Source organism: Bacillus rossius, chromosome 7 (assembly GCF_032445375.1).
Source record: "Bacillus rossius redtenbacheri isolate Brsri chromosome 7, Brsri_v3, whole genome shotgun sequence".
Classification (NCBI taxonomy): Eukaryota; Metazoa; Arthropoda; class Insecta; order Phasmatodea; family Bacillidae; genus Bacillus; species Bacillus rossius.
This window is the reverse complement of record NC_086335.1, coordinates 55,232,634-55,259,476: the sequence shown is the minus strand read 5'-3', so window position 1 is coordinate 55,259,476 and position 26,843 is coordinate 55,232,634. Positions and strand designations below refer to the sequence as shown.

The window sequence follows — 26,843 nt, the reverse complement described above, 5'->3', positions numbered from 1 at the left end:
TCCACAGAAATAGTTTTAATATTTGTCGCAAAAATGCTCGATGGCAACATTTTACAGTTACACAATAATATTTTTATCGTCGATGCATACAAATCACAAATAAATTAAAAACAATATAAAATTAGGTAATCAATTTATATACATTCAAGGAGCATTATAACTACAACTCTCGCATTACACACCCAACGAACACACACACACACACACACACACACACACACACATGCACAACTGTTTTATCAACAGTACCCGACAGCTTCAGAAGAGAGCACATCACAAGAGTTGTCCAATTTTACGTATCACTTCATTACTATCTCAAATATAGTATTCAAAAGCTATTTTACAGTATGTACAATACAAATTAATTTTATAAATATACATCGTCAAACAACAAACGTTCAAGTTTTCATTTACCGTCCCTGAGAAAATGTCCACAGTATTGAAATTAACTTCATTGAACCTTTTTGTGTGTTACAACTACACCTCACTAGTTGAGTGTTCCTCTACACTGCACATGTCCACACAAACAAGGAATTTTCTCATCTTCGATTGGGAACTTGTAGTCGTACGTAATTTCTTCATTGACGTTGATCTGCTGTTTGGAGTAGATCACTATCTTTTTCTGGCCTTCTATTGTAATAATTTTTGCATAGCAGTTGGGCTGTAACAAAAAAAAAAGAATCACAAAGTGCAACTTGTTATAGTATTATTGTTAAATGTATGTGCTGTCCTCAGTTCATTATTTCCATTTCTTAAATCACTTGAATGAAACATGAAAGAGGAAAATGAATTTACCGATTATGTCAACATAACCGACATCTAAACACACAAAATACACCAAAAAGTTACAATACCCTGAGATATCCATTCATGTTATATGCAAAAAGCAGCGCCTTGCAATGTCACAAACACACAGTGTTAACGCATTTAATGTTTTTTAAGTTCCCTCAGTCATATGTTTTACCATTTCGACGCCATTAAGAAGTGAATTGGTATCAAATAGGAACTAGATTTCAATAACCCATGCAAACACACTACCTTGGTGCTGGTATGTTGGAAAAAATTTCTGATATGATGAATTGCAATAAAAATCACTGAAAAACATGTTTTCTTTAGTTATTGTACATAAAATGCTTGCAGAATTAAATTATTGTTTATACATCAGGTGTCTAGAATTTCACTAAAGAGGTGATAGTTTTTTTCCAGTACCAATAGATTAAACTACACACATTATGTATTCATTCTTCATGTTTTAGCAAATTTTTTTCTAATGATAGAATGTCAATTAGCAGGAAAAACATGATAAAACAAACAAAATACACTAATGATAATAAAAAAAATTATTACGTGCAAAATCATTTTTTAAAGTATTGTGCATGTGCTGTGAGGTAATTGCAAACCGTAAATTCAAAAACGTGTAAAATTCACAATGCAATATCTCATACTCACTTTCTCTCACTCTTATGGAAAAACTGGTTCTTTCCCAAGTTTATATCATATTGGTACAACAATGTAAACATACACATTTATAATATTAAATAACCAATACTCACATTGCAGCTGTGGTTGATGAATCTAGCCAAATTCCCGCATTTTGTGGCATCAATTATTGTGTCTAGATCTATCCGGAAAAGGTAGGAGCTGCCAATGCCAGTCGCCTCGTAGTGCCTCTCCCTCAGATCTGCGACAGACGGCCGGACCATCTGCCCTACGTACTCAATCACCATCTCGTCTGCTGCTATGGGCTCCATGGCGAACAGGCCCCAGTCGTGTATGGCAGATTTTGCGAACTTCAGTTGCTTCTTGCGGAACTAGAAAAAAAAAACCACAAAATTCAACTGTTATTTCACATTAATAAGTGTATTGTCCAATTAATAAGAAATTGTTACATTTAATTACGGTTCTATATTTTGATTTAATGCAACGGAAGTACCTTTCACTGGTTGAAAACTGTACAATTATAACAGGTAGTTTAACTTTATTGAATGAAAACCCTTCTTTACAAAAAAATTCATTATATGTAAGTAAAGATTATATGGTGGCTTGCGATTAAACCAAAAAACACCTAACAGCATGTCAATGGACCATATAACACCAAAATGCAAATTGATACACCATATAGCACCAAAATTAAACCAAAATCATATAATTGTTAAGCATTAAAAATAAAACCACAAAGGAGGCTTTTAATTGATTATAAACAACACTCGAAAATCAAAGATAAAGTATCCAACTAAGAAGTTAATTAAACAGTATTCAAACAAAACTATAGATGTTACACTCAAAATTGCAAAGAGTGATTTGGAAAAAAAAATTTTAAAAATTGAATTAGCAATACTGTTATTATATAAAAAATAATCCTTATATATACCATTATTACATTTTTAAATATATTTTTGAGTTGCAACATCTGTTTCATCATAGAGAGACAAAGCTAGTAAGCTGCTACTGTATCCCCATGGTGTTATATCGATTGTGACTATCGATTTATACGCAGTTAAAACTACGACATTACAGTTAACCCTCGATTAGTCGACCTTGATGTTCCGGACATCAGATAAGTCGGACAACCATTAAAAATTAATAAATAAATTTAAAAAATTTGCAACAGACAATATTAATTTCTTTAACATATAAGACGCCACAATAGCAATGGTGGTGTTCAATAATGTGCAAAAAAAAAAGTATGTACAGCGTGGTATGGGCCGATTCTTTGAAGGAAAAAAAAAGTGGCAATTCGGATGTCAGAGACTTGACAACGCTGCCTTGCCGGCGGAGATGTGGAGTCATAGCCGGTCGGCCGCTAGCTAGAACACGTCCTTCTCTTCCCCTCTTTCAAGATCTCGGCAGCAGGTGCACGGACTACAGTGCATCACGTGTTGTTAAACAGCAGGTGTACATGTCAGTATGCGGCTAGCTTATTGTTAACATTCATTACACTTCCCCAGTTCTGCACTCCGCGATTTTTTTGTGTTATGAACATTCACATTTCACAATGGGGCCTAAAAGAAAGTGCGTGACTTTGACTGTTGCTGAAAAATTAAAATTGATAAAAAAACTTGAGTCTGGTGTTTCTGTGGCGAATCTATGTCTTGAGTACGGTATTGTGAAACAAACAGTGTCGGACAAAAAAAAAATAAAGACAAGTTTAAGCAGTTTGTGTTCAAGTGTGACTCGGAAAAAATTGTTTTCAGCAGAAAACGGCTTAAGCAGCCTACAGAAACAGATCTTGAAGAAGCAGTTTACAAATGTTATGTACAGCAACGATCAAGTGGTGTCGCAGTGCGTGGTGTAGAGCAAGCAGCCGCTCAAAAACTAGCGATGCACCTGAACATAGAGTTCCGAGCAAGTGATGGCTGGTTGTGGAGTTTTCGCAACAGACACGGCATAATCAACAAGAGAATGTTTGGCGAAGCCCTAAGTGCTGATACTGCTAGTGTTGAGCCATTTAGAAAGTGGCTTAATGATCTACTTGAAGAAGAAAACCTATCTCGTGCACAACTATACAACGCTGACGAGACAGGGCTGTTTTGGAGATCACTACCAGAAAACACACAGGCCTACAAGCATGAGGGTACTGCACCTGGACGAAAACTTAGTAAGGAGAGACTTTTGGCTTTACTGTGTGCAAACGCTGATGGAAGTCACCGTCTTAAATCAGTTGTTGTGGGAAAATCTCACAAGCCGCATGTCCTCAAGGACATTACAAATAACCTGCCTGTTCACTATTACAACTCAAAGAATGTGTGGTTCACACAAGAAATCACAAACGACTGGTTTCAAAACCACTTTGTACCTGAAGTGCGTCGATTCCAGGAGGATGTTTTGAAGATTTCTCCCAATGAAGTCAAAGCTTTGTTGCTCGTTGATAATGCCCCTTCCCACCCCCAAAGTGAGAAGATGTGTAGTAGTGACGGCAAAATTAAGTGTATGGCACTGCCTCCAAACACAACATCCCTGATTCAGCCTATGGATCAGGGAATTATCTTGGCCTCTAAGAGATTGTACAAAAATAAATTTCTTTTTGAGGTGATGGCTGTATTGGAGGAACCACAAGATTCTAAAGAGGACACACGGGGCCAGAGAACACTGCAAAAACTTCGGGTCTACAACAAAGTCAGCCATTTTCAATTGGGCCTCGGCTTGGAGGGAAATAAAAACATCCACGCTAGTCAATGGATGGAATAAGCTTCTCTTCGACAAAGACGTAGAGCACGACTTTAAGGGGTTTGAGGCTACTGATTACCAGAAGACATTGTTGGCATGTGGTGAAACTGGCCCCACAGAAGCAGCTATCCGCGAGTGGTTAGATGCTGACGAGGCAGAACTTCGTTGTCAGATACTGCCTGACGAAGAAATTGCTCGAGAGGTTATGTATCCTAACACAGAACATAGCACAGATGAAGAAGAGGAATTAGAACCCCTCTCAAAATCAAAATTATCAAGTGCCAGAGATGCGTTAGATACTCTGATTAGCATTATTGATTCAACCACTGACACTGAACTGCAGCCATTCTATCATTCCGGTCTGCACGAGAAATTGTGATTTGAAAGCAGCACCACAAGACCACGCAGTTGAAGATTGACAGTTTCTTCCAGGCAACACCTCTGTCAACTCTGACAGCTCCCACCACAGTGCCACAAAGTGTAGACGAGTTTCCATCATGTTCATACAGTAGGCCTAAGGAAAGTGTAGTGTTCCCGATCCCGAAAAGTGTTACTGATTCTGACAGTGATTAAATTGCTACTCGTATTAAATGAAGGTCTGAAAGTTTGTGGTAGCCTAAAATTCATAGTTCTTATACCGTATATTGGTATGTATAAGCAGCGCCGATATTTTGAGCCTTCAAAATTGGAAAAACTTTAAATTTTTTATGCCCGGTGTTGTGTACGAGGTACGTGCGGCGGCAACGCAGCAACAGCTGAGTTGATAGATACGCACAGCGCGCCGGCAGACTACTGTGACCCTGCTCGCGACCTTGCCTGGCCGTCTCGTGCTCGCTGCTCACAGTTGACCTTGCTAGCGGCCATACGCAGCTACGGACTTGTGTTTCGCTGCAGAATGTTTGCCGTGCTACTTTTATTTCGTAACACTGGTATGTAGTTATCTTTGGGTGTAACCTAAAATTATCCACTCGATAACTCGGACAAATCATAACTCGTACAACTTCTCCCCCCTTTTAGTCAAAATTATCGAGGGTTTACTGTACTTCTTTTAATGGCCATCGCAATGGAGTGTCCACGTTTTGTGGCGTTGTAGTCCTTGGTTGTTGATGTTTGTTTAGTTTTTTCTAACTTCTGGTGTGTGTCATGAAAAGAATACAAATAATATTTTTTTATTAAGTTTGAAAAGACAAATATGCTGTGTTTTGAATAATTTGCAAAAATTTCTGTTACTGTTTATCAAGAGACATAAAAAAAAAAAACCTCTAATACTTGCTGTATGTTAAAAATGTTGCTTATTTTTATTGTTTTTAATTATAATGTCCCATTAAAGGGTATTTATATAGCTCAAATGACTTAATCTCAACAGGTATGCTACGTCAAATATTCTTAAGTAGGTAAACTAATATTCATTAGTTTGAAGTGTTAGTATTCGAGGTCAAATCAAATACAAATAGTTTATTATTCGTATTTGTATTCAAAAATTAGAATATTTACACAGTCCTACTTTCAACAAAATGGGTTTAGAGGATTACATGGCTAACAACTTAAACCTGAACTGGGTCAATTGCCTACAGTAACAGGATGATAGAATCAATTTTATAGTTTCTAAAATTAAACAAGTTTCACCTTGCCCGATGCATGCCTTACAGGTCACTAAGCTCATGACAGTGCTATTGAAGCATGTGGCAGAAGGATAGTGAAAGAGTGAAAGTAGATCTTAAGGGTGCATGCAACTATGGTGCTTCCAAGAATTTCTACTGGGAGTTTCATAAACTTTAGTAAACATCATTAGAAATGTTTTTTAGATGAATCATAATATGTACGAGTGATATGAAAATTCACCCTTAAATAAGTCATAAAAATCAATTGACCAACATGGCATAACACAGAACGTTTAAATTTTATATTCAAAGGGACTAGAAATATTTTCTATCACAGGGTCATTTTTATATATATGAAAAATTAAACATAGTAAAAAAAAAATCTAAAATTCGAAGGAACGTGCTGATTTTTGTCAGCAAGCTAAAACCGTATCGGAGATAATTCCCACATGATTTAAGTAACAGTCTAACTGTTTATATTTATGTGCGACTAAACTGTAAAGTGACACGTCAAAAAAAATAAAATTGCCACCTAGCAAAATGCTGCTGGAACACGACTTCCAACACGGTTGATGTTTGTTCCAAGATTTTAATTGCGACCAGGCCTTCAATTTCACTAATTTTTTTTTTGTGAACATCACGACCGGCCCTTCAATGCCGTGGGTTGCGTAACCTCACTGTTCAGACTGTGTATTAGCGTGTGTAATTTTGTGTTAGTAACATTGATTAGACCTCAACGTAATCAGTGCTTCTGAGAAGTCTCTGAATACTTCAAGTTTGTATTTCTCGCGCTTCTGTGTAGCGGCAACCGTTATTCAGCATCCTCTGCCAGTAGTTGGCAGCCCTGGACTTCCAGCCGGAAGTCAGTCATATTTTTTTCACCGTGGCGGTGAGTAGTACCGTGGCGTAGCCTCGCCGTTAAGTTGTCGTATCGTAATGGCATCTGTAATCGTTGTCGTACGCAGTCCACCAAAGCTATCGCGCTATGACACCCACCTTCAGCTGGTTGAACTTGAGGAGGTCGCTGTCCGTGTCGGTGCCGAAGGCCGTGAGCAGCCGCCGCTGGTTGCTTCGCGCCTCGCGCATGAGGGCCTGCAGCTTGCCGGACAGCGACTTGGAGCTGCCGGCCTGCGCGTCGGGGTCCGCCCGCTCGCCCTCCGCCGGCTCCGCCGTCTGCCCGTAGTGGCTCTGCACACACGTCACTCTCCCGCTGTACGCTGCCGTGCAACGGAACTCTCACGGGACCAAGTCCCAACGCGTGTACGCGTTTCGTCCAGCTGTGTTCGAACGCAAGGTGTAAAACTTAGCAGAGGTTTGTTTTCTGACGAATAACAAATATAGTCGGGGAGAAGATCATACGGTGAATCGTAATAAAACCCAAAAGCACGTTAATGCAACATAGTAAAACACTGAAATGCAATTGAAATAAAAACTAAGCACCCAAAATTTTCAGCTAAAATCGCGAAATTAATCCGGCGTTACAGCAAAACTTTGTTTAATCACAAAATTTTACTGTATAAAATTCAATGAATGTAGTTCATCATCTAAACAGATTTGACTTTGAATTTCCAGCTCTTATTGTAACTCATTTTTTTTTTATATTCATGACAACTGTTCATTTCACAAATGCACATTCACTTACAGATTTATTTTTATTACAAATAGTTCTGCATTAAATATATTTATTACTTATTATTTTATTGTAAAAAAACATCATGTATTAATCAAAATGGCACTATTTTGGTGAAATTAGTCCTAAAACATATCTGAGTGCATTATTTGTTGAAACGTGCACTATCTTTATGAACAAAAATAACTTATAAAAACATTGATTTTGTCCCTACAAATTGAAAAACATATGCCATTATATATTTTTAATATTGAACTAACAGAAGATAGGGGGAGGGGAAATGCAACATAAAATTTCCGAAGAGGCTTTGTAGCATGTGCTAATACGTATTTTGGCTTCAGCCTTAAGTCCATATATTTTAAAAGCAAAGAGAAAGCTAATAATAGTTTCTCACCTTGTGTTTTAACTTCTCAAACATGTCGATTCTGTAGAAGCCCTCGCATCTGGCACAACCAGAGGCATGTATTCTGGTGATGTCTCGTTTTCTTCTCTTAGGAGGTGGAATGGCAGTCAGTGAGAATGTGTTAAGGAAGCTATTTGTACATTATCAACAATATAACAATAGTTCCAAATAAATCTCTCAATTCATGTAAATCATTTAATTTCTGAACAAGAGCTAATAAAACTTATGTTGTAAATCAAACACCACTAATCTAAAATTGAACTTTTGCTGCTAAGAAAGAGAAATCATTCCATAATATTCCTTTATAATATACATATAGTAAAACTTATGTTTACATTTTTAAGACACTAGGAAACATGTTGAGAAATTATCTGGAGAAAAAAATTTAAACTGGATTAAGACAGTGTCAAAAACAAGAAAAAAGTACAGGGAAGTGTAAAACCATTCTACGACAGTGGTAAGCTGGTGTTTACCAAAAACATATTGTTTCTGAACTTGGCAGGTGGTGCCTTACAAGAAAATAGTACAAAAACATTTTAGATGGAATTTATGAATACTATAAACTACCTACTTACAGCTAAGCAACAAATTGAAGAGTTATGCTGCTTAAAACCAAGATCTTACACCTGGGAAAACATTTTTTTGCAATATCACTACCCTAAGGTAATAAAATGTACGTGGTCACCCTTTTCACACTACATTGAAATATATATTTTTATTGTAATACCACAGAGTATGCTAAACTTGAATGGCTTGAACAGTAGTCAACATGCACAACATATAATAAATTATGTTGGGGTACACCAAGAGGCAGAACGTAAAGCAATGGCAAAGTATACATACATTATTTATCTACTTAAGTTAGATGCATTTAGTGAAAATTTACAAAGGACTATAACAGTGCACTATTTACAAAATGTTCAATTTTTTATATGACTTGAGAGCATAAATACAGGCACTGCATCCCCGCAATCGCATGTCCTAACGCCACAAGTAGTTTTTTTTTTTTTTTTAATAATGGTGTAATAACTTGTAAAAGATGAGTTATATTTAATCTGATCACTATAAATAAAAAGTTATAAATACGTTTTATCTTACTTTCTCGTAAGAAATAACCCGTCAGTGATGTTTGGAAACATCCCGTACTTCTTTCTTGTTTGCAACACTCATATTTTTGGACCATTCTTTTTTTGATTAAAATTTTATAGAATCATAAATCCATAAGGCAAATGGCAGAATTCTTTCAAGATTTTTTATGATGTATAACCATGCTAAATTTTCAACTGCAATAGTTTCTTGCATCCAGTATCTCAACTGAAGAAAAGGACAGATTCCAGGTCTCTAAACGTTACAAGGACTTGTGGTGTTATGTCTGTCGTGTAAGTTGTGCTCCTCCTCTCATTATGTCCCCTTGTTTGGATTTGCTTAGTGTTACTACTGTTGTATTATGATCCCCCCCCCCCCCCTTTTTTTTTACTGTCCCAAGTTTTTTACCTCAATTATCACGTTAGGTTATGTTTTTTCTTTTGGTTGCTACTTTGTTGACAATGATTTATCATCCTTATATGTAGTTATACTTTTTTGTTTTTATGTTTTTCTATTAGTTTTATTGCTATATGACTGCTAGCATCTCTACCGAGTCCAGAGTTTGTGTTCATCTATCCCAAGATTTATTCATTTGAATGGTTAGGCAATAGCAAAAGTTCATTTAAACTTGCATGGTAGTAAGACTTGTTAAGCCACTGCCATACTACAGGCATTCTGTGGACATGTCTCCAGGACCTGAGGACACTTGGCTTCATAATTGGCCTGGTGACAAGTAGTAATGTTACTGCCTCAACTCACTCGTACGAGAAGAATAGCACAACACAATCTAACAAGGTGGTTACGACTGTAGACATGACAGTTGCAGAGGGGCAATTAAAGAATTGCAAATTATTTTGTGCGTATGACACTATGAAATTTTTTAACTGATAAAAAGTTTCAATTTTACTATCCTGCTGTTTTGAATAAAAATCAATTTTAATAAATTTGAAAATAAAATTTTGAACTAACTCAGTTTAAAAATGTATGAATAAATACACATTTCAGAGAGAAACGGATGATAAAATTGTATTTTGGCCACAAACGTATGTCACCTCGTAATTAACAGAAAATTAATTTTGGCAAAACCAACTCAGTGCAAATTTTTACTATATAGCTCTTTAAATTTTACTGTTGCCTATTATTACTATGTACTTACAGATAAATGTTATCTAAGCTGTTTAACTCAATGAAACATCAAACTTGTTTCCTAGATATCAAAACCAATAAAAAATCAATAACAAGAGCGTTATTACTTTACAGAAGATATAAAATGACAATTATAATTTAATTTTACCTGCTACTTTTATATCAGTATTTGTTTTCATAAACTATGCTTTACTTAACTCATTATATTTTTTAATATGTACCAGGATTTTTGTAGGAGCAAAAACCATTTGCCACTCAATCAAAAGGACTAAATAATATAAGATTTGTGGGTACCTTCTTTATGTAACATAGGTAGGAAACTAGTATTAATAAAAAATTGTTAAAAATATACTACGAAAAAAGTTAGGCACCATGAATAAAAGGATATATGGATGGTCGACCCAATGAGTATCATTGAGCCAGTACCCAATGGCATCATCAGCTAACATCATTTCATAACTTCGCTTCAGATATTTCACATCTTCAGCATCAATGCCATTTGTCAAAAAGTCATAAAAAACATGCATTTCTGCCACAATATCCCTCTTTCCAAAAGACACTGCTGGTGTCACAATCCCTCTAGAGAACATTTTCTGATAAGATGGGTACTTGAAGTCTTCAACTAGTTTTGCCAGTTCTGTTTGCAAATTTTTGCCTTCCTGGGGTGCTGCAAGCTGAGGAGTTCTCCCTCTCTGAACATAGCCGTGATCATGGTCAAATGCATTCATATTCTGCTGATCAGATATTAATTTTCTTTGCTTTGGAGGCGTCAGGCCACTTTCCTCTTCGCTCTCTGCTGGGGGGCGACATTTGCTCGGCGGAAGACTGTAGGAATGCTCTATGGCGAAATGAGGAGGCGGAAGTTCGCCATCTTCGACTTCTCGCCGGTGCGACGGCACCTCCACAACGTCGGGCGATCTCACGCTCTCCGCGTACGCATCGTTCGGAGGTTCCACTTCGGGACTCACGACGGCCTCCGGAAGCCTCTCCAACACGACTCTGCTCGGAATACTCCTGTCCACGTGTGCAGGACGATGGTCAGGGCTGTGAGGCGAGAAGATGACCGGAGCCTCTTCGCTAGCCAAGCTCTTACGACCGTGCAGGCTGCCGGAGTCCGCCACTTCACTGCTTGCAGGAACAACCGGGTCCTCACGGGCAAACGACACCCGTTTGTCAGAGATCGCAAATTCCTCTGCGTCATAGTCATACGACCCGTCCTCTCCTTCATCAGCATCCTCCGTGGTTGAACCTGTGTGCTCTTCGTACACTTGCTTTACGCCTGCAGCCTCAACTCGCTGGTCTGGCAGCTCCGCAACTTCTTCCAACTCTAGCTGTTCCTCTGCAAGTTCCTCTGCCGGGACTGGAGTCGTCCTGCCCTCAGGGGTCTTCTCCCTACTGCAGCCACAACACACCAGGGAAAACATGCAATCAAAGTGTTATATAACAACTAGGGACAAGACTAGTGGTTTTATTTTCAGATCCATTTTGTTTTTTAAACAGGTGATTTCGGTATTATTGTTTTTATTTAATATATTGTTTTTATTAAAAAAAAAAGTGTATTGTTCAACAAATATGAAACTTCATTCATTCTTAGTACTTATTCCACCAAAATAGTCTCATTTGGACTGACAAATCATGCACTTATACAATAAAATCATTAGTAATAAACTAATAAGCATGTCTCAAAAAGAACGACCGAGAAAAATAAAAATATAGGTATCTCCAAATGTGAGTCTATTTGAAAAATATTTCCATGTCATTAATACAAAAACGTGTTACTAATAAATAAAAAAATACAAAATTATATATTTCAATCCATTTTGTTAATAGTATAAATTTGGTACAAAATTCATGCTAAATAAATTAAATTCAATGTATTTACCATAATAAAATATAAAATTTTATAATTTGAGTTACTTTTGTCAAATTGCTGAATTGTTTCATGTTTCGAGTAATATCTCGATGCTAAATGGTGTATTAACTTGCATTTTGGTGTTATATGGTGTATTACATGCTTTGTGGTGTTATTTAGGTAAGTTTTATCACAATTCACCATATAATCTTGTCCCTAATAATGGCACATGGAACATATCAACTAAAGTAAAAAAAAAAACTACCAATATCCCAAATCACTACAAAAAACATCACATAAAAATAAAAAGATGAATTTGAAGCACACTCTCAGCTGTTTGCTAACATTGTAGTCTGCCAAGTTACCGAATACTGCATACAAATTAATTACCTTTAATAAAGTTACATATTTCTCTAAATTCTCATTCTAAAACATATTTCCAATAATCATAAAGGCATAATAAATAAATCTGGAAGAATGTTTTATACAATCAGTTAAACCAATCATTCTAATGTTAGCAACTGAAATGAGCATTAAATATTTTGTGAAAATACTTATATGAATGTGTGTGCTACGTATGTGTTCCACATACCAGTGATAATGATGAAGAAAAATAAAACTTGCAAGCTGCAATTAATTTTCTCCCCACAAAATGTAAAAATTAACAACGCAGTATATTACTTTATCATTATTGATTTAGTGAGTCTTTTATGCCCCTTCATGTCAAAATCCACACCTTAACATCTCCACCAGTGCAGGAGAGCCAGGTCACGTTTGATCCCAGAGTTAAGATCTACCCATCGTAGCCCAAGAACAACTTCCAACACAACGTATTGTGAGTTAGGTTAAGGTGCATCTACTTGGTGAACCAATTCATTAGCTGACATGGAGAAAATGAAAATCTACTAGCACATAATCTAATTAAGCTCATGAATCAGAAATAAGTAATCATATATTAAAAGATAGTTTATCACAGTGCAAATTTATGAAATGCCAAAAATGTTCTATAAGGAAAGAAGCACAAGTATTTTAAAACATACATATACTTTAGCATAGCAAAATCAAAACCTCTTACTGGAAACTTAACTGTTTATAAAAACAATTGTGTACAAATTTGTTAAAAACAGTTTGGCACCAAAAAAAATCAAACATTTAAAACAAATAATTGATAGCAATAAAATTAACTAAAATATATTATTTATTGATCATTGTTATTAGTAAAATATTTAGATCCTCAATTTTACACTTTTAGCATGTTACAGCAAGCACTCTTCCGTTGGATCACTATTTCATTAAATTTTTTTGATGGTACCCTCGTTTTATCGCTTTCCTGCATTTTTCCTCGTTCATTTCACTGCACTTCTCTACAATGACTACAAACCAAAATTATTTCTGTTTGTGATCACAGTAAAAATATTAGGACTGCTCATTACTTTACCTGTACTCATAGAGTTCCTCCAACTCCATTTCTAGAAGCTTTTTAACAAAGTCTTCACTTGTGGAGGAGTCCAAGTCGTCGTCTTCAACTTCGTACTCGCACTCAGAGCTGCTTTCGTCGCCTGAAGTGGAAAAGTCAGATGATGACGACGACATCTTGGAGCTTCTATCAGAGTCGAAATGTGAGGCATCGACAGGCGACAACTTATCATCTGCATTCGAAAACTCCTTCTGAGAATATGAGAATACGTTAATTATTAGTAATGTTAATATTTAAAGGATCTAATATTTTATGTCATCTGCAATATATAAAAATAGTTGATAATATCAAAATTAGGAGAAAAAAACACATTCAGTAATACCGTTAAAAGAAAAATGTTTGAAAGAACTAATTCAAACATAACTATCAAGTAAATATTTAATTAGCTATATTAGTTCATTTTCTAATGTAGCAAAAAAAAAAATTATTTAAATGTTTGAAAGCACTAATTCAAACATAAATATCAAGCTAATATTTAATCAGCTATGTTAGTTCATTTTATAATGTAGTAAAAAATAAATAAAATATTTTTTAAATTAGGTTTATTACTTTAATCGAAGCAGCACTAGCAAACAGCTCAAGGCTCACCTGTACTGATGCTTCCGAACTAGAGTGCATGGTCTCATCTTGATCACTTTCTGCCATGTCTCGCCAGGAATCATCTCCGTTCAGCGTCGGAGATGGAGCTTTCATTTTACGCTGAAATTAATTGCCAGCCACCATTTTCTTTACAATATAGTATCTGCACTGAACAATTTAACAAACATTTCTAACTCTGTCAATGCATCTGTACTCGTACTGATGTCTAAACATTTTAAACTGTAGTTTTTAAAAGTCTAAATATCTATTGGTTTACATATCCTAATTATTTAAATGTAAGTTATTATTCACTAAATGCTCAAATCAAAATACAATCTCTATTAGATTCAATGCCTGATGCTTGCCTTGAAAAGATATTTCAGATTTCACATTCCTAATTTTCAAACATCTGGCAAATGACCAGTTCAGGCCTGCCTATAACTTCAAATAAAACAATATGAAATTATTGTAACAGTAAGCTCAAAGTATCCAATTTTTTTTGTAATTTATTTAATTTTGTACAAGTTTAATTAAAACAGTGAAAATCATATTTCACAGCCTACATAGGAAAGATTGCTAACAGCTGAGAAAGGCTAACTAGAAACCTATTGGTACATATGCAGTAGTTAGGTTGAAAAATAAGGCTAATTTTAATGCAACTTCTGCGACAGCCAATAAACAGAGCTTGCTGATTTATGCTTATGTGAAAATAACTATTCTGGCTAACACCATTAAAAGTAAAGAGATTACAGTGAAATGTATAATCCGGTACATTTCAGAGTAACAGTTTTGCCAGATTGGGATACAAATGAAAACTGTACAACGTTCTTCAAAACAAAATGTAATACGCTGATCTATAGAAATAAAAAAAAAATACAGATGAGTGATACTGTTTAACAAAATGACTAATATCATGTTACTTCCCTTATTCAGATCTCTTCTTCAAAAAATCATTATGAAATGCAACGTGATAGAAAACAGAAACACTGTGCTAAAATAAAAACCGACAGTAACGATGAAGTCTTCACAAACTGAAATGGCCAGCAGCAAGTTTACCTTGTAAACAACCATAATCTACTCTAATAAATTATGAACGCGAGGGGCTCAACTGGTGCCAGACTACAGAATGAGCTGAATCACAGAATGAAGTACTGAAGACCTTTCACTACAGACTGTACTTAAAAAAAAGCACCAAAATACCAACTATTGTATGTACCTTGAATGACGGCATCTTAGGAATGGCTGCTCTGAAACCAAGTCCGAGTCCAGAGATGCCAATGGAATCCATGCCAAAGCAGTCTCTCCCGCTGTCCAGGAAAGAGCTCAGCACGTTCTCCTTAACACTTGTGCTTACATTTGCTTCCGGAACGACAGCACTATCAGAAACGGAGCGAGTAGCTGCCTGAAAAAAAATTAAGAGGCAAGCTACTCAACTAGAGCATTAAGGCTTTGCTTCAACAAACATGTTTTTTTTTTTTTTTTTTTTTTTTTTTTAAACTGAAGATGTTTATGAAGAAATATTAGAAAAATCAGATTATAGAAGCAGTTTAATGTGTTACCCAGCATTGCATACCCACAAAATGAACTTCTAGTGAGTAACCACAATGCAATTACCCTGGCAAAAATTACAATTCAGTACCACAGAGGTAAAGAGAACACAGTGTCAAATTTTTATGAAATAACTGTATAGTTGGCACCTTGTCAGTGGTGTACATATTTTGCCAAACGAATTGCTATCAGAACACATACAATTATATCATAACAAATTTTTTTTTCTCCCCAGAAAAACATTTAAAAAAAATGAAAACATTTAACTATTATATTGAAAACATTATTTTTGTCTCATAAAGAAGTTTAAGAACAATGTATTTAAGTTTCATAAATCAATTACTACAACTATTTAATAGTAGCAGAAAATAAATACAGTTGTAAAAAATAGAAAACGTGTTATCCTGAGTAGTTACATTTTGTTGCATGGTGTCCTATACCTCCAGGTACAGAAATAAGAATATTTGAATAACGTTTTTACAAATAGCAAATGCCCATAAGCATATATCTGATAGCAAAATGTACCGAAGGACACAAAGTGCAGTCAGTACTTATAAAGTGGAACAGCCAAAAAAATTGTTCTACATTAAAACAATGTCATGAAAATAACAAAATAGAAAACCCAAAATGGCATGTAAAACAAAGCCCTAACTAACTCATCCATCTGGTGTTAATGTCAAAGTTCAAATCAGAACAATATTTAAAAAAAAAATTGTAATTAATTTTAATGAGTTGTAAACAGGATACTACTAAACAAGCATGTGCTAAGAGGATCAATAAAATATTTATGATTTATGATGTACCGATACAAGAAAATTATTACAGAGTGATTTACTGATAATCTACATGAGTCTGATGCAAATAATTCATTGTACTACTTAAAAAACACCCAGGTTAATTAAATTAACAAAGATTAATAATGAAACACAAGCACAATGCATTTTAACTTTCAGGAAAAATTAAATTTTTTTAGTATTTCAAGTTGTGTATCATCACACAAACATGATCCAATATTTCTAGTTCATTGAATTGTTCAGTTATTGGATGGTCCAAATTTTAAAATACTGATTATTTCTCGACAAGGATAGACGGAACTCCAATAACGCACAATTGAATCAGCGCACTTTAAAACTGAAACAAGAGCACCTTCAAATTTACATGAAAATTAGAACTTTGTGGCAGCATATTGACCTCAACCGAAGTACAGCCATGAAAATTGTGACTGATCACGTCAATGATTCCCGGTTTAGTTTGACGCAACTAGGTATGACTCTCTATTCTGTGTAAATCTTACTTTCTCCTCACAACTAGCAAATGTTACATCTATAATTTCCTAAATGTTTTATATTTATAGCCTTTGTTGACAGATACTGTTCTCACTCTCAAATCCAAAGTTAACTAAATAGATCTTTAAATTTTGTTAATCAAGTCCACATTTTTCAATAGTGTTATCACAAGCTCGTACCTTCACCATTGTTTTCCTATACATTTTCGTTTACTTACCTCGTTTTCAGCATTTGTCAGCAACTCTCTCTCTCTCTCTCTCAATATTTTGTCTAAAAATCACAAATCTGTCTCGAAAACTCTTGAAGACATCTTAAGTGGATACCCACAGCAAAATGATGTGTTACAGGCTCATAGTGAGCATTAGAAAGAAATGTTAACAGCACTGGTACAGAAATGATTAAAATATTACCTTGTGTTTGTTTTCACATTCATCCCACCAGTTTTCAAACGCCTTGAATGCAGTGTTCTCAATCATTTTTTTGTTGAAATCACGTTTCAGAATCTGTTTCAACTCATCAACCACCTTCTCCAAGACGGCACTGAAAAGGAGATTAAAATGCTCTCAAGTTACTTGCCGATTCCATTCAAAGAAGTTCTGAAAATATCATTACATTATTCTATGGACAATCTCCTAAAAAAAATCTTATGCTAAAAATACCATATGTTACTCTCACTCATTCCTTCCCATCCCATGCTCCTTTGGCCTAGCTCAAAAAATGTACATGCTCTGGTTGAGATAAAAACACATGGATACGCACGTGATGGTGGGAGCCTGCGGATCCAGACTGTCGCTACTGACGCACTGCGGCAGCATGTGGTAGCCGTACAGAGCCCACGACGGCGCAGTCAGCGTGCCTGTCGGGCAATGCTGGTTCAAGTACGATGCCGATGGGCAGGTGTAACCGCTCCCCGCCAGCGGCTTGGTCCACGACGCTTCCGAGCCGGAGAACTGTCCCGGCTGGTAGTACGGATACTTAGGGTACGTCGGAGGCATCGTGTACCCGGCGACCGACGGGGGAGGTATGCTCATGTCCAGGTAGGACGTCTGCGCCGGGTAGTCGCCGACCGGCGCCGGTTGTGCCGACACCTCTATCCGTCCATCGGTGGAACCCAGACTCGACAACGACATTCCGTCATCGTCGCGCTTTTCGTCCTGCAGGGGCGTCGACTGTCTGCTCACTTCCACATTCCCGTCCTCTGAACGATCGAAAAAATTAAGAAATGTTGGTATTGCATCACTATGAACATGGGACTGGAACTGTTTGGGGCTGAAGTACGAATGATGCTCCGCATCCCCGGCGGTTAACACCTCGTCTTCACTACTACTAATAGGGCTACCATTCTCGGTATCCAGAACACAATTTTTCTTACCTGCATGCGTAGCTATCTTATTCTTGCCAGCCTTTCGAGACTGAGACACACGAAAACTATGCCACTTATGATAAAGTTCCTTGGACAGGAATGGAGACGGTGGATCCAACAGCAATTCATCAGGATCATCAGAGTCGCCTTCACTTACCCTGCTGCTGAGCTGGGTATGTTCATGATTCGAGTTACTGGATGATTCTGAAGACCTTCGCGTGTCTGTCCTTGGAAACCTGTTTGCGGGAAACTGATTCTTCACAAAGGATTGGGAAATTCTCGGCTCCAACTTGGAAGCTTCTTCCTCTGTGTCACTAGGCCCACTTAACTGCAAAAACTGAGGTGCCAAGCTTCCCACGCACTTACCCTTCAGAAGCATATCGAGTCTCGTGTCCAGGTCCAAGTGTTTCGAACTGTCAATCACATCCGGAGCCTTGACAGGTGGCTTACTGTGCCTGGTATCTACGACTGGAGGAGGTGGAAGTGCCGGGCTATGAACCATCTCTGGCTGGTCCCAATGAGGCACAGACATAGACCTCCACCAGTGGTGGGGCTGTACCACAGGGGCAGGCATGGTGGGTATGTGAGGGGGTAGTGCCACAGGGTGAATCATCGGTGGGGGGATAGTGCTGCGCGTGATGCTGGGAGGAGGTATCGATGGATCGTAATCAGGATAGTGAACCGACTGGGTCTGACGAACTGATGGAGCTTGATGTATCGAAGAGGGCTGATGCATCGATGGTATCGACTGTGGCTGGTGTATTGATGGTGGTTGATGTATAGATGGCGACTGGTGTATCGAAGGGGGTTGATGTATTGACAACGGTTGGTGAATCGAAGTGGCCTGGTGTAGTGATGGCATCTGTTGTAGCGATGGGAGCTGATGCATCGACGGAGTCTGATGTATCGACGAGGCCTGGTGTATCGACGAGGCCTGGTGTATCGACGAGGCCTGGTGTATCGATGAGGCTTGATGAATCGATGAGGCCTGGTGTATCGACGAGGCCTGGTGTATCGACGAAGCCTGGTGTATCGACGAGGCCTGGTGTATCGACGAGGTCTGATGTAGTGACGAAGACTGGCGAACTGATGTGTACTGGTCATGGTACATGTACTGCTGTTGTACGACCGGCACTGTTGCAGCACTTGATAGTGTTTTTGACTCGACTGCACCGTGGTAGTTCAGATCACTGCTGCTGACATAACCATTCTCCGTGTAGCTACTACTTTCACTAAGCCCAGTTCCGTAGTCACTGGTGTTGGATCCTGGAGTGGAAAAATCATGGGAGGGAATGCCTGCTTCAGGCATCAATTTGTAGTCTTTCTCCAGATGAGGTTTTATGCTGTCTTTTCTAACAGTCTGTGGATGAGCTGCGGCAGCAACATCCTTCTCACCCCATCGCACTGAGTCTTCGAGATTGGAAGCCAATGGAACCTGAGGTCCAAGCTTCTTGCTACTAAATGCAGTGTTGCTACTGTCCTTTTCTGTAACCGCAGGCGAAGTTTTATCAGTTTCGGGGGGAAAGTCCAAAATAGAACTATCTGCTTTTTTACTGTCCACTTGGTCTTGGTACTTTCTTTTACATTCTGTACCTGTAAATAAAAACATGCATTTAAAAAATTGACTAGCCATATATACAAATATATTCAATATGTACAGACAAAAAATAATTAAAAATAATTAACACATCTTTACAACTAGACTAAATGCATATAACCTGTAAATGGCTTAAAAGTTAGTCTCAGACCCTGATTGTATAACAGTTTAATTAAGACACAATTTTCACTTTCCAGCATATACCCTTTAAATTCTATTCCACCTCAATTCACCAAATCTTAACCTTACACTTCTTTTAGACTGGCTAACCATAACATTCTGCCCATTAATTATAACAGCCAGCTCTAATTAACACTAATCCTATCAAATTTCTATTGACTCCACTACAGATGGTAAATTGTGAAAACCACCTTTTTTTCTCTACGTGGACAGAGGCTGTCTTACGAAGAAGGGGAGTCATGTATTGATAAGCATTTCGCTTAGCAGACTTGATGACAATGACAGACAGGAACACAAAACACAAATATTGTCAAATAAAGTAATTAAACCATCTCCATGAAGATCTTGTTTGTAGCTGTCCACACGCCATCATCATCGTGCAAAGTTTCAACTCGCTGGCTGAGTCTATACTCTATCTTTCCACAATAGCTGAGTCTATACTTTACGTTTCTACAAAAAAAGTGTTTTGACATTTTTGTATTCAAGTTTCTTTTGTTTAGAAGTAAAAACATTGCTCCAATTACTTAGTTCTGCAATTAAAGTTAATTCAGTGATTTGAGCATGGGCTGGAAAATTGATGTACATGTGAAGTCAAAAGCTTACCAAATGAGTCTAGGAACACACTCAGCACTTTCCCCATCACAGATGTATTATTCAACTTGTCAACACAACCTCGAGCTGATTTAACATTTTCAAAAACCACTCTTGCCAAGCTCAAGTGTTTGTTGGAGACAGGATGGTAGTATACTATCAATTCCTCCACAATCCCGAACTTCTGGACCTGAAACACATTCGAGCATCAACTCTATGATCTCCCGCTGGAGTGCAGGCCCTTCAAGTACTGTCATAAACATAGACTAAACACGGACACACACCATGCGCCCAAGCTGCGCAGAAAGGGATTTTTCCAATCCATCATTGAACATCTTATACACCAACAGAACTGTCAAAATTGTGAGGTCATGGTGGACATAGCTGGTCCACTGGCGGAGCTATTAAATCCCATATTGCTTTGTTCATCAGAGTTTCAAAACAGTTAGTGTTTGATGTTTTATAACTGGTGAATTTTTAATGTGCTTTGCATCTAATCCAATTTTTTAAAATTATTTTAAACAATTTTTGAAGAATTATTTGTAAACAAATCTAAAAGTCAATGTCAGCAACAACTGATTTTGACTGCTCCACTGCTAATGTTGACCTCATGCACAGCAGACAAGATTTGGCCTGTATAATTTTTTAGTCTATGTTCTCAAACTACAGCAGTCTATTAACCGAGGTTCTGCTTCATCCGAGCCAACCTAGAGTACCATTCCTGGCAAATACTATTGTAACATTGGCTTGAGGAACTAGAAAATGATCTTACCATTCTCGAACAGCTGGAAACTGAAGATACCCCGAAAAACTATAAAACTGGGCCAACTGAAAACCATGAATATTATCTTATTATAATATCAGTGCCATCCAAGATTTTGCTTAGCCGAGGTTGCAGTGGTCCGCATTAACTCTGTTAATCCAGACTTAATTCTACCATTTTTTCCCAAATAAAAAAAATCAGCTAAGATGTGATGTCAGTATCGACAGATTTGTCAATTGCGTCTCTGGCATGTCTCACTAATGGATGCAGGTGACTGAAACTCTGGTGCAGTCATCGAGTTACCTAGAGTTGCTTTCAGAGATAAAAATGAATTTGTTAAAGGATTTAACATCAACAGCTGCGCACAGGGGCTTAATGCAACGGGACCTCTACGATCACAGTGGGCTCCAAAACACCTAAGTACCAACTCTGTGCTCACAAACTTGAGTTGTGCTGGCGTTTTGGGATTCAAATCCACAACCCTCGCCACATGTGCATGATCACGACCACACAGGATCCTCAGAAGAAAATAAGAGGGATGAAGGATTCACAATATCATTTAGCAGCCTGTTTCCTACATACATAATATATTAAATGATTTTATAATGTGAGTTTGTCAGTTTTTTTACTTGGCAATTCACTCTTCTGTCACATTATTATTAATAATGTATTAATGTGTTATCAATGAGCAGTAAACGTTTTATTGTAAGTTATCAAAAGCTTACATGAGTAAAAATGTAAGAGAGAGCGAGAAATATGCAACAAGCCTTCTGTTGCATGCTTTGTTTGATGATCTCTCCACCTGTAAGAAATTCATTCAAATGAAATACTTGATGGCTGACCATTTTTCAGTGTTTCAAGATCTCTGTTGAATTATAAGTACATATTTTAGATACTCAGAAATCACATCTTTATTTTCTATAGCATACGCTGACTTTGCAGTTGACTCACATTGAAGAGCTACCCTCAACAGGTTAAACTAAACTTGGGAATAATTTTGTACCATAGGTTCAACTTTTTTCTTTGACAATCACACAATTAAAATAGATTACGTAGAACAGAGTTTCTTACCATGTCCGTTAGGAATGCTGCATCAATATTGTCGTTCAGGTTGCATATTGTCACTTCTACAGGTGGCCTGTCACCCACATAGTTATCATCAATCTGTAGAATAAAAATACACAAAATAGTTTGTTTTTTTAATGCACTAAACCACAATCCTCGCAACTAACATTAACAGTTTACCAATATTCAAAAAAACACTAAATCAAGTTTTAGCAGAACACCCTTCCTAATGTCTGAAGGAGAGCTTAGTAGATGTAGAAGTAGGACTGTGGTAAAATACACCTATTTTATAAATTCCAACCCTGAGAAATTTATTAAAACTATTTTACGTGGTAATTATAAAAATATGTTCAAGACTTAATTTATACCTTTATTTTGAACAAAATGAACAGAAATACAGCAAAGCAATGCATTAACAAATAAAATTAATACCAATATAACAACTTTTTTAAGTTACTTAAATAATAAAATTTCTAATAAAAAAATTAAAGGGTGTTTTTTATAAATGTTTCCTAACAAAAATGTCATAAAAATTAATTTAAGGTATTCAACACGATATTCAAGTGCAATCAAAAACTCATTAAAGATCCGAAAATTCTGAAATAATGTTATAAACAAATCTTTATAGTTTTCACATAAATTTCACCAAAATAAACATACACAAAACAAAAAAAAAAATAAACTTTGATGCTTAAACCTTCTTCAAATTGCTACTATTCTTGTAATTCAACTGAGATTAAGTACAGCAACAAATTAAAATGTAACAAATTTATTTTTACAAAAAGGCTTTTATTTATTAGTTTTTATCCACTAGTCTTATTGTTGTGAAACAATTGGTTGATAATGTGACAGAATTAACACTACCTAGCAGATGTCATATCACGTATAATCACAAAGTAAGCATATGTCACAATCCTCAAACACAATGACCTTGACCAAATTTTGCAATGAATGCAGTTTTGAAACTAGTGACCGAAGGTTTGTGTAAAACACCTTCACTGACCGTTGTTTCGTTGTTATAAAAGGTTTTTTCTCTATATAAATGTGGCAGCTGCCTGCAACTCACTGTTTGGTTTGGCTTGTGAGACCACTACCCATCACGAGGTTCTCTGGCAACGCACGATCAATACGGAACTTACGGTGGCGTTTGTCTAGAACTGTCACTCTCACAACCTATTCCTAACCACTGAACCCTTTTCTGAACCATAATATGCTTGACAGATCCCTAATACAGTTTACATTAAAATATGATAAAAATAAATAAAACATGGAAACAACACATCAAGGTTATAACTGTTAAAATATTTTTGCCTTGCAAAATTACACAGTTAATATTAAGTAATGACTGAATTGAAAAAAAAAAAAAAAATGATTATAAAAATTTCAAACAAAACTTTAAAATAAAAATTAAAAAAAAAAAAACAAGGGTACAAGGCTCCAATGAGTGTTAGATGTTAAATAAAGATGAAAAATAAAACAAATATTCAATATTTCACTTGAAGGATAAAACTAAGCAATAAAGTGCACAATAACATACTTAACACCATCACGTGTAGGAAATGGGCAGCTGGGATACAACCAGTGTTTCCAGTGGGCTGTGCCCACGAGGAGTGGCGGTCAGCCAGAAAAAGTGTTTCACAGTTAACAAAAAGTGCAGCACTGTACCGGTAGTGTTGTTTCTCTGACGCTTGCCCGAGAATGGGGAATGTGACACTCAATAATATTCCCCTCCCCCAATCGACCACTTCACTCCCCAATATTGCACTTTTCGTTACACTCTGACGTGTCATTACCGAAACTTACCCTCCCGGCTGTAAAAAAAAAAGATCCTCTTCAAAATAACTTAATATAGGAATTTTAATTACTAGAGGAAGATGCAATTTCTTGATTCTGTTCAGAAATGCTGCAAATGTTCCCTTTCAAACACTGATCCAAGATTATAAGGCACTTACATTTTTAATGTCCTAAGTGAAAAACTAAATCAAAAACAGAAAACAACTCTCATTGAGAATATGGTGGCACTTTTCTTAAAAGTTCTGGTTTTGTTATTGGGCCTATGAAACTAGTGTCCATACACCAATGTTTTGATAGTATAATATTTATATGCCATCATGTGACATACCAAACCGTCAGTTTGGTTTGTTTATATTCAAACAATATTGGTGACGTGAAGTGAACTGAGAGATTTCTTCATATAAAAATAAACATTTTTTTTTTGCTTTAGCTGCTATCAAGTGTTATTGGCTTTGCAACTTCTGGACCCAAAGGCATAAAGGGTGAAGTAGAAAAAACGTTTTTGCAATAGAGATTACAACAGGAGTACATATTATTACCAATTAAATGGTTGAGGGCTAATAAAGCAAAATATTTTAGTTAAAAAGTGTAAAATAACTGTAATTAATAAACCATCATTTTATATTATGAAAAAAATCTCAAGATAAAAAATATAAACAATATTTATTTGAAATTAAGCAAAAAATATAAAATTTTTGTTCAATGAATAACATTATTTTCTCCATTTATTCCAATAAAAAGGTTTTACATGTAAATTTTTCCTTAATACTACTCTACTTATTAAGGTATTTATTTTGAAAAATGTAACTATTTAAATGCATAACCTGTCACAATGTTACATTACTAAACCCTATATTCATATTTGTAATTCACCCGCCTGCACCTTCTGCATGTTTGACACCAGTTCCCGAGCAATGGTAGGATTAACATCCTAGGTGGAACCATTAGGTTGCAGCAACCTGAGCACTACATTCGGTGTCAAGGATGCCAAGTTACTGTTTCACCGTAGTTTGGGTGCAAAAGTTGTAAAAGATACAGCACATACAAAAAAGCCACTGTCATATATGTATACTACTTCTGGTGCAGAAATTTTGCTAATTTTAATAGTGATGGACAGTTGCTTAGGGGTAGGTTAGCTACATTAAAAATAATGATGAAACATTGCAATGAGTGGTTAGGGATTACCAATTTAAAATGTTAACTTAACCTTATCAACCCTCACTAGTTTATATAAAAGGATTTTTAAAGCTAACCTAACCTAAACAACTGTTATCATTTTTAATGTAACTGACATAACCACTCATTAAATAGGATGCTTGAAGAATCACAGCACCCACTTCAAAATATTTCAAAAATATGTGTCAGCAAGTGGAAAAGGATTTTGGACTGCTTCTCTTTCATGAATCACCAAAAATATTTAATACAATGCTGCCAACGCCACATGTGTAAATTCTAATGTTACCATTCCAACACAATTTTTTTCAGGCATCATTGGCAGCCATCTCCCAACATAATGTAAACATATAATATAATAACAATATTATATATAAAATACTGTCATAAGTGGAAGCCTTGGGAACCATTAGGTTGATTTCAATGTCTACCTCTAAATTTTTCTTAGAAAAAAAAATGGTGAGTACTGTTGATTAAACCAATTAAATAATTTAAATTATCTACCTTGAATTTAGGCACTGGAATGTCCAGTGGTTCCAACCTCGTCCATATCCTTGTCATCTGTGAACGTGGATCTCGTAATTGCACAGGTGGACAAAGTGGATCACTTGGGTTAACGCCATCATAACGATAAACCTTTGAAGAACCTTTAGCAATGCACGGGTCAACCAGAAGCTTGTAGTTTCGAAGTTTCCTATGATTTGTCTGGTTTTGTTGATTCTGATGGTTATGCTGAGTATGCTGGCTGTGATGACTGTTTTGACTGTGTTGACTGTGTTGACCATGATGTGAATGCTGATTATGTGTGGAATGTTGAATGTGTTGAGAGGGTTGGTTATGTTGTGAATGTTGATTATGCTGTGAATGTTGGGTGTGCTGGCTATGCTGAGCATGTTGGGTTTGTTGGTTATGGTAGTGCCTATGATGGTGTCTATGGTGGTGGTGACGATGATGATGATGCAGCTCTGCCCTATTACTGGAGGGGCCTTGCTCCATAACTCCAGTCATTCCTGTAACAGGCACAATAATATGCACTATAACTTTCTAACTACATATTACGTTTATTGTTAATTATAGCCTGTAAGAACCATCGCAAAGTACGACAGGATAGTTTCCATAGTTACTTTAACTGATGATCCGGATTATCTTTGAAACTTCTGCATTTCCATCAGTTACTACTATGACATATAGTTAGCGCACTCAATAAAATATCGACCTCAGGCTGAGATCCACCATAATATGAGCATGGAAAATTAATCATAATGTAATATTTAAATTTACTTAATTACGGATACCCACCGTGGCATTAATACTAGCCATTATTTTTCTGATACATCAACATATTCGCCTTCAAAATAGTTATAACTGGATTTTAAACAATTCAGTGCTTCCAGGAAAACACCTTTCATTTTGAAACTAGCATTGTTATTATGTCGAGTGTAAAAATTAAACACTTCTATAACACAACACTAATTACAAAAATAGACAGAATAACAACACTCACATCTTCACCAAAACACTCTGTATGCTCTTCTCTTTTCG

At 36.4% G+C, this 26,843-nt stretch overlaps 1 protein-coding gene across 2 annotated transcripts; it reads right to left on the bottom strand.

Moving 5' to 3' along the window:
* On the bottom strand, nucleotides 1–26,843 carry LOC134534059 (histone-lysine N-methyltransferase SETD1B). Of its 2 annotated transcripts, none has more exons than XM_063372045.1 (14): nucleotides 26,806–26,843; nucleotides 25,806–26,311; nucleotides 22,341–22,433; nucleotides 20,519–20,696; nucleotides 17,535–19,731; nucleotides 17,186–17,315; nucleotides 15,158–15,343; nucleotides 13,951–14,061; nucleotides 13,324–13,553; nucleotides 10,422–11,428; nucleotides 7,793–7,911; nucleotides 6,765–6,956; nucleotides 1,554–1,811; nucleotides 1–661 (listed from the first exon to the last, which is right to left on the bottom strand). In XM_063372045.1, exons 2-14 carry the CDS (start codon nucleotides 26,307–26,309, stop codon nucleotides 488–490), a joined length of 5,379 nt encoding a protein of 1,792 aa, XP_063228115.1. In that variant the 5' UTR covers nucleotides 26,310–26,311; nucleotides 26,806–26,843; the 3' UTR covers nucleotides 1–487. The 2 variants fall into 2 exon arrangements, with proteins under 2 accessions (XP_063228115.1, XP_063228114.1); XM_063372044.1 differs by having other exon boundaries at nucleotides 26,601–26,828.

What these genes read in the sequence shown, in the direction of transcription:
- LOC134534059 (XM_063372045.1), bottom strand. Translation starts at nt 26,309, where the DNA reads ATGACTGGAGTTATGGAGCAAGGCCCCTCCAGTAATAGGGCAGAGCTG. An exon ending in GTTCGGAAGCATCAGTACAG is followed by an intron (nt 13,554 to 13,950) that starts GTGAGCCTTGAG and finishes TCATATTCTCAG; the next exon opens with AAGGAGTTTTCGAATGCAGA. An exon ending in GAGGAACTCTATGAGTACAG is followed by an intron (nt 11,429 to 13,323) that starts GTAAAGTAATGA and finishes TTGTGGCTGCAG; the next exon opens with TAGGGAGAAGACCCCTGAGG.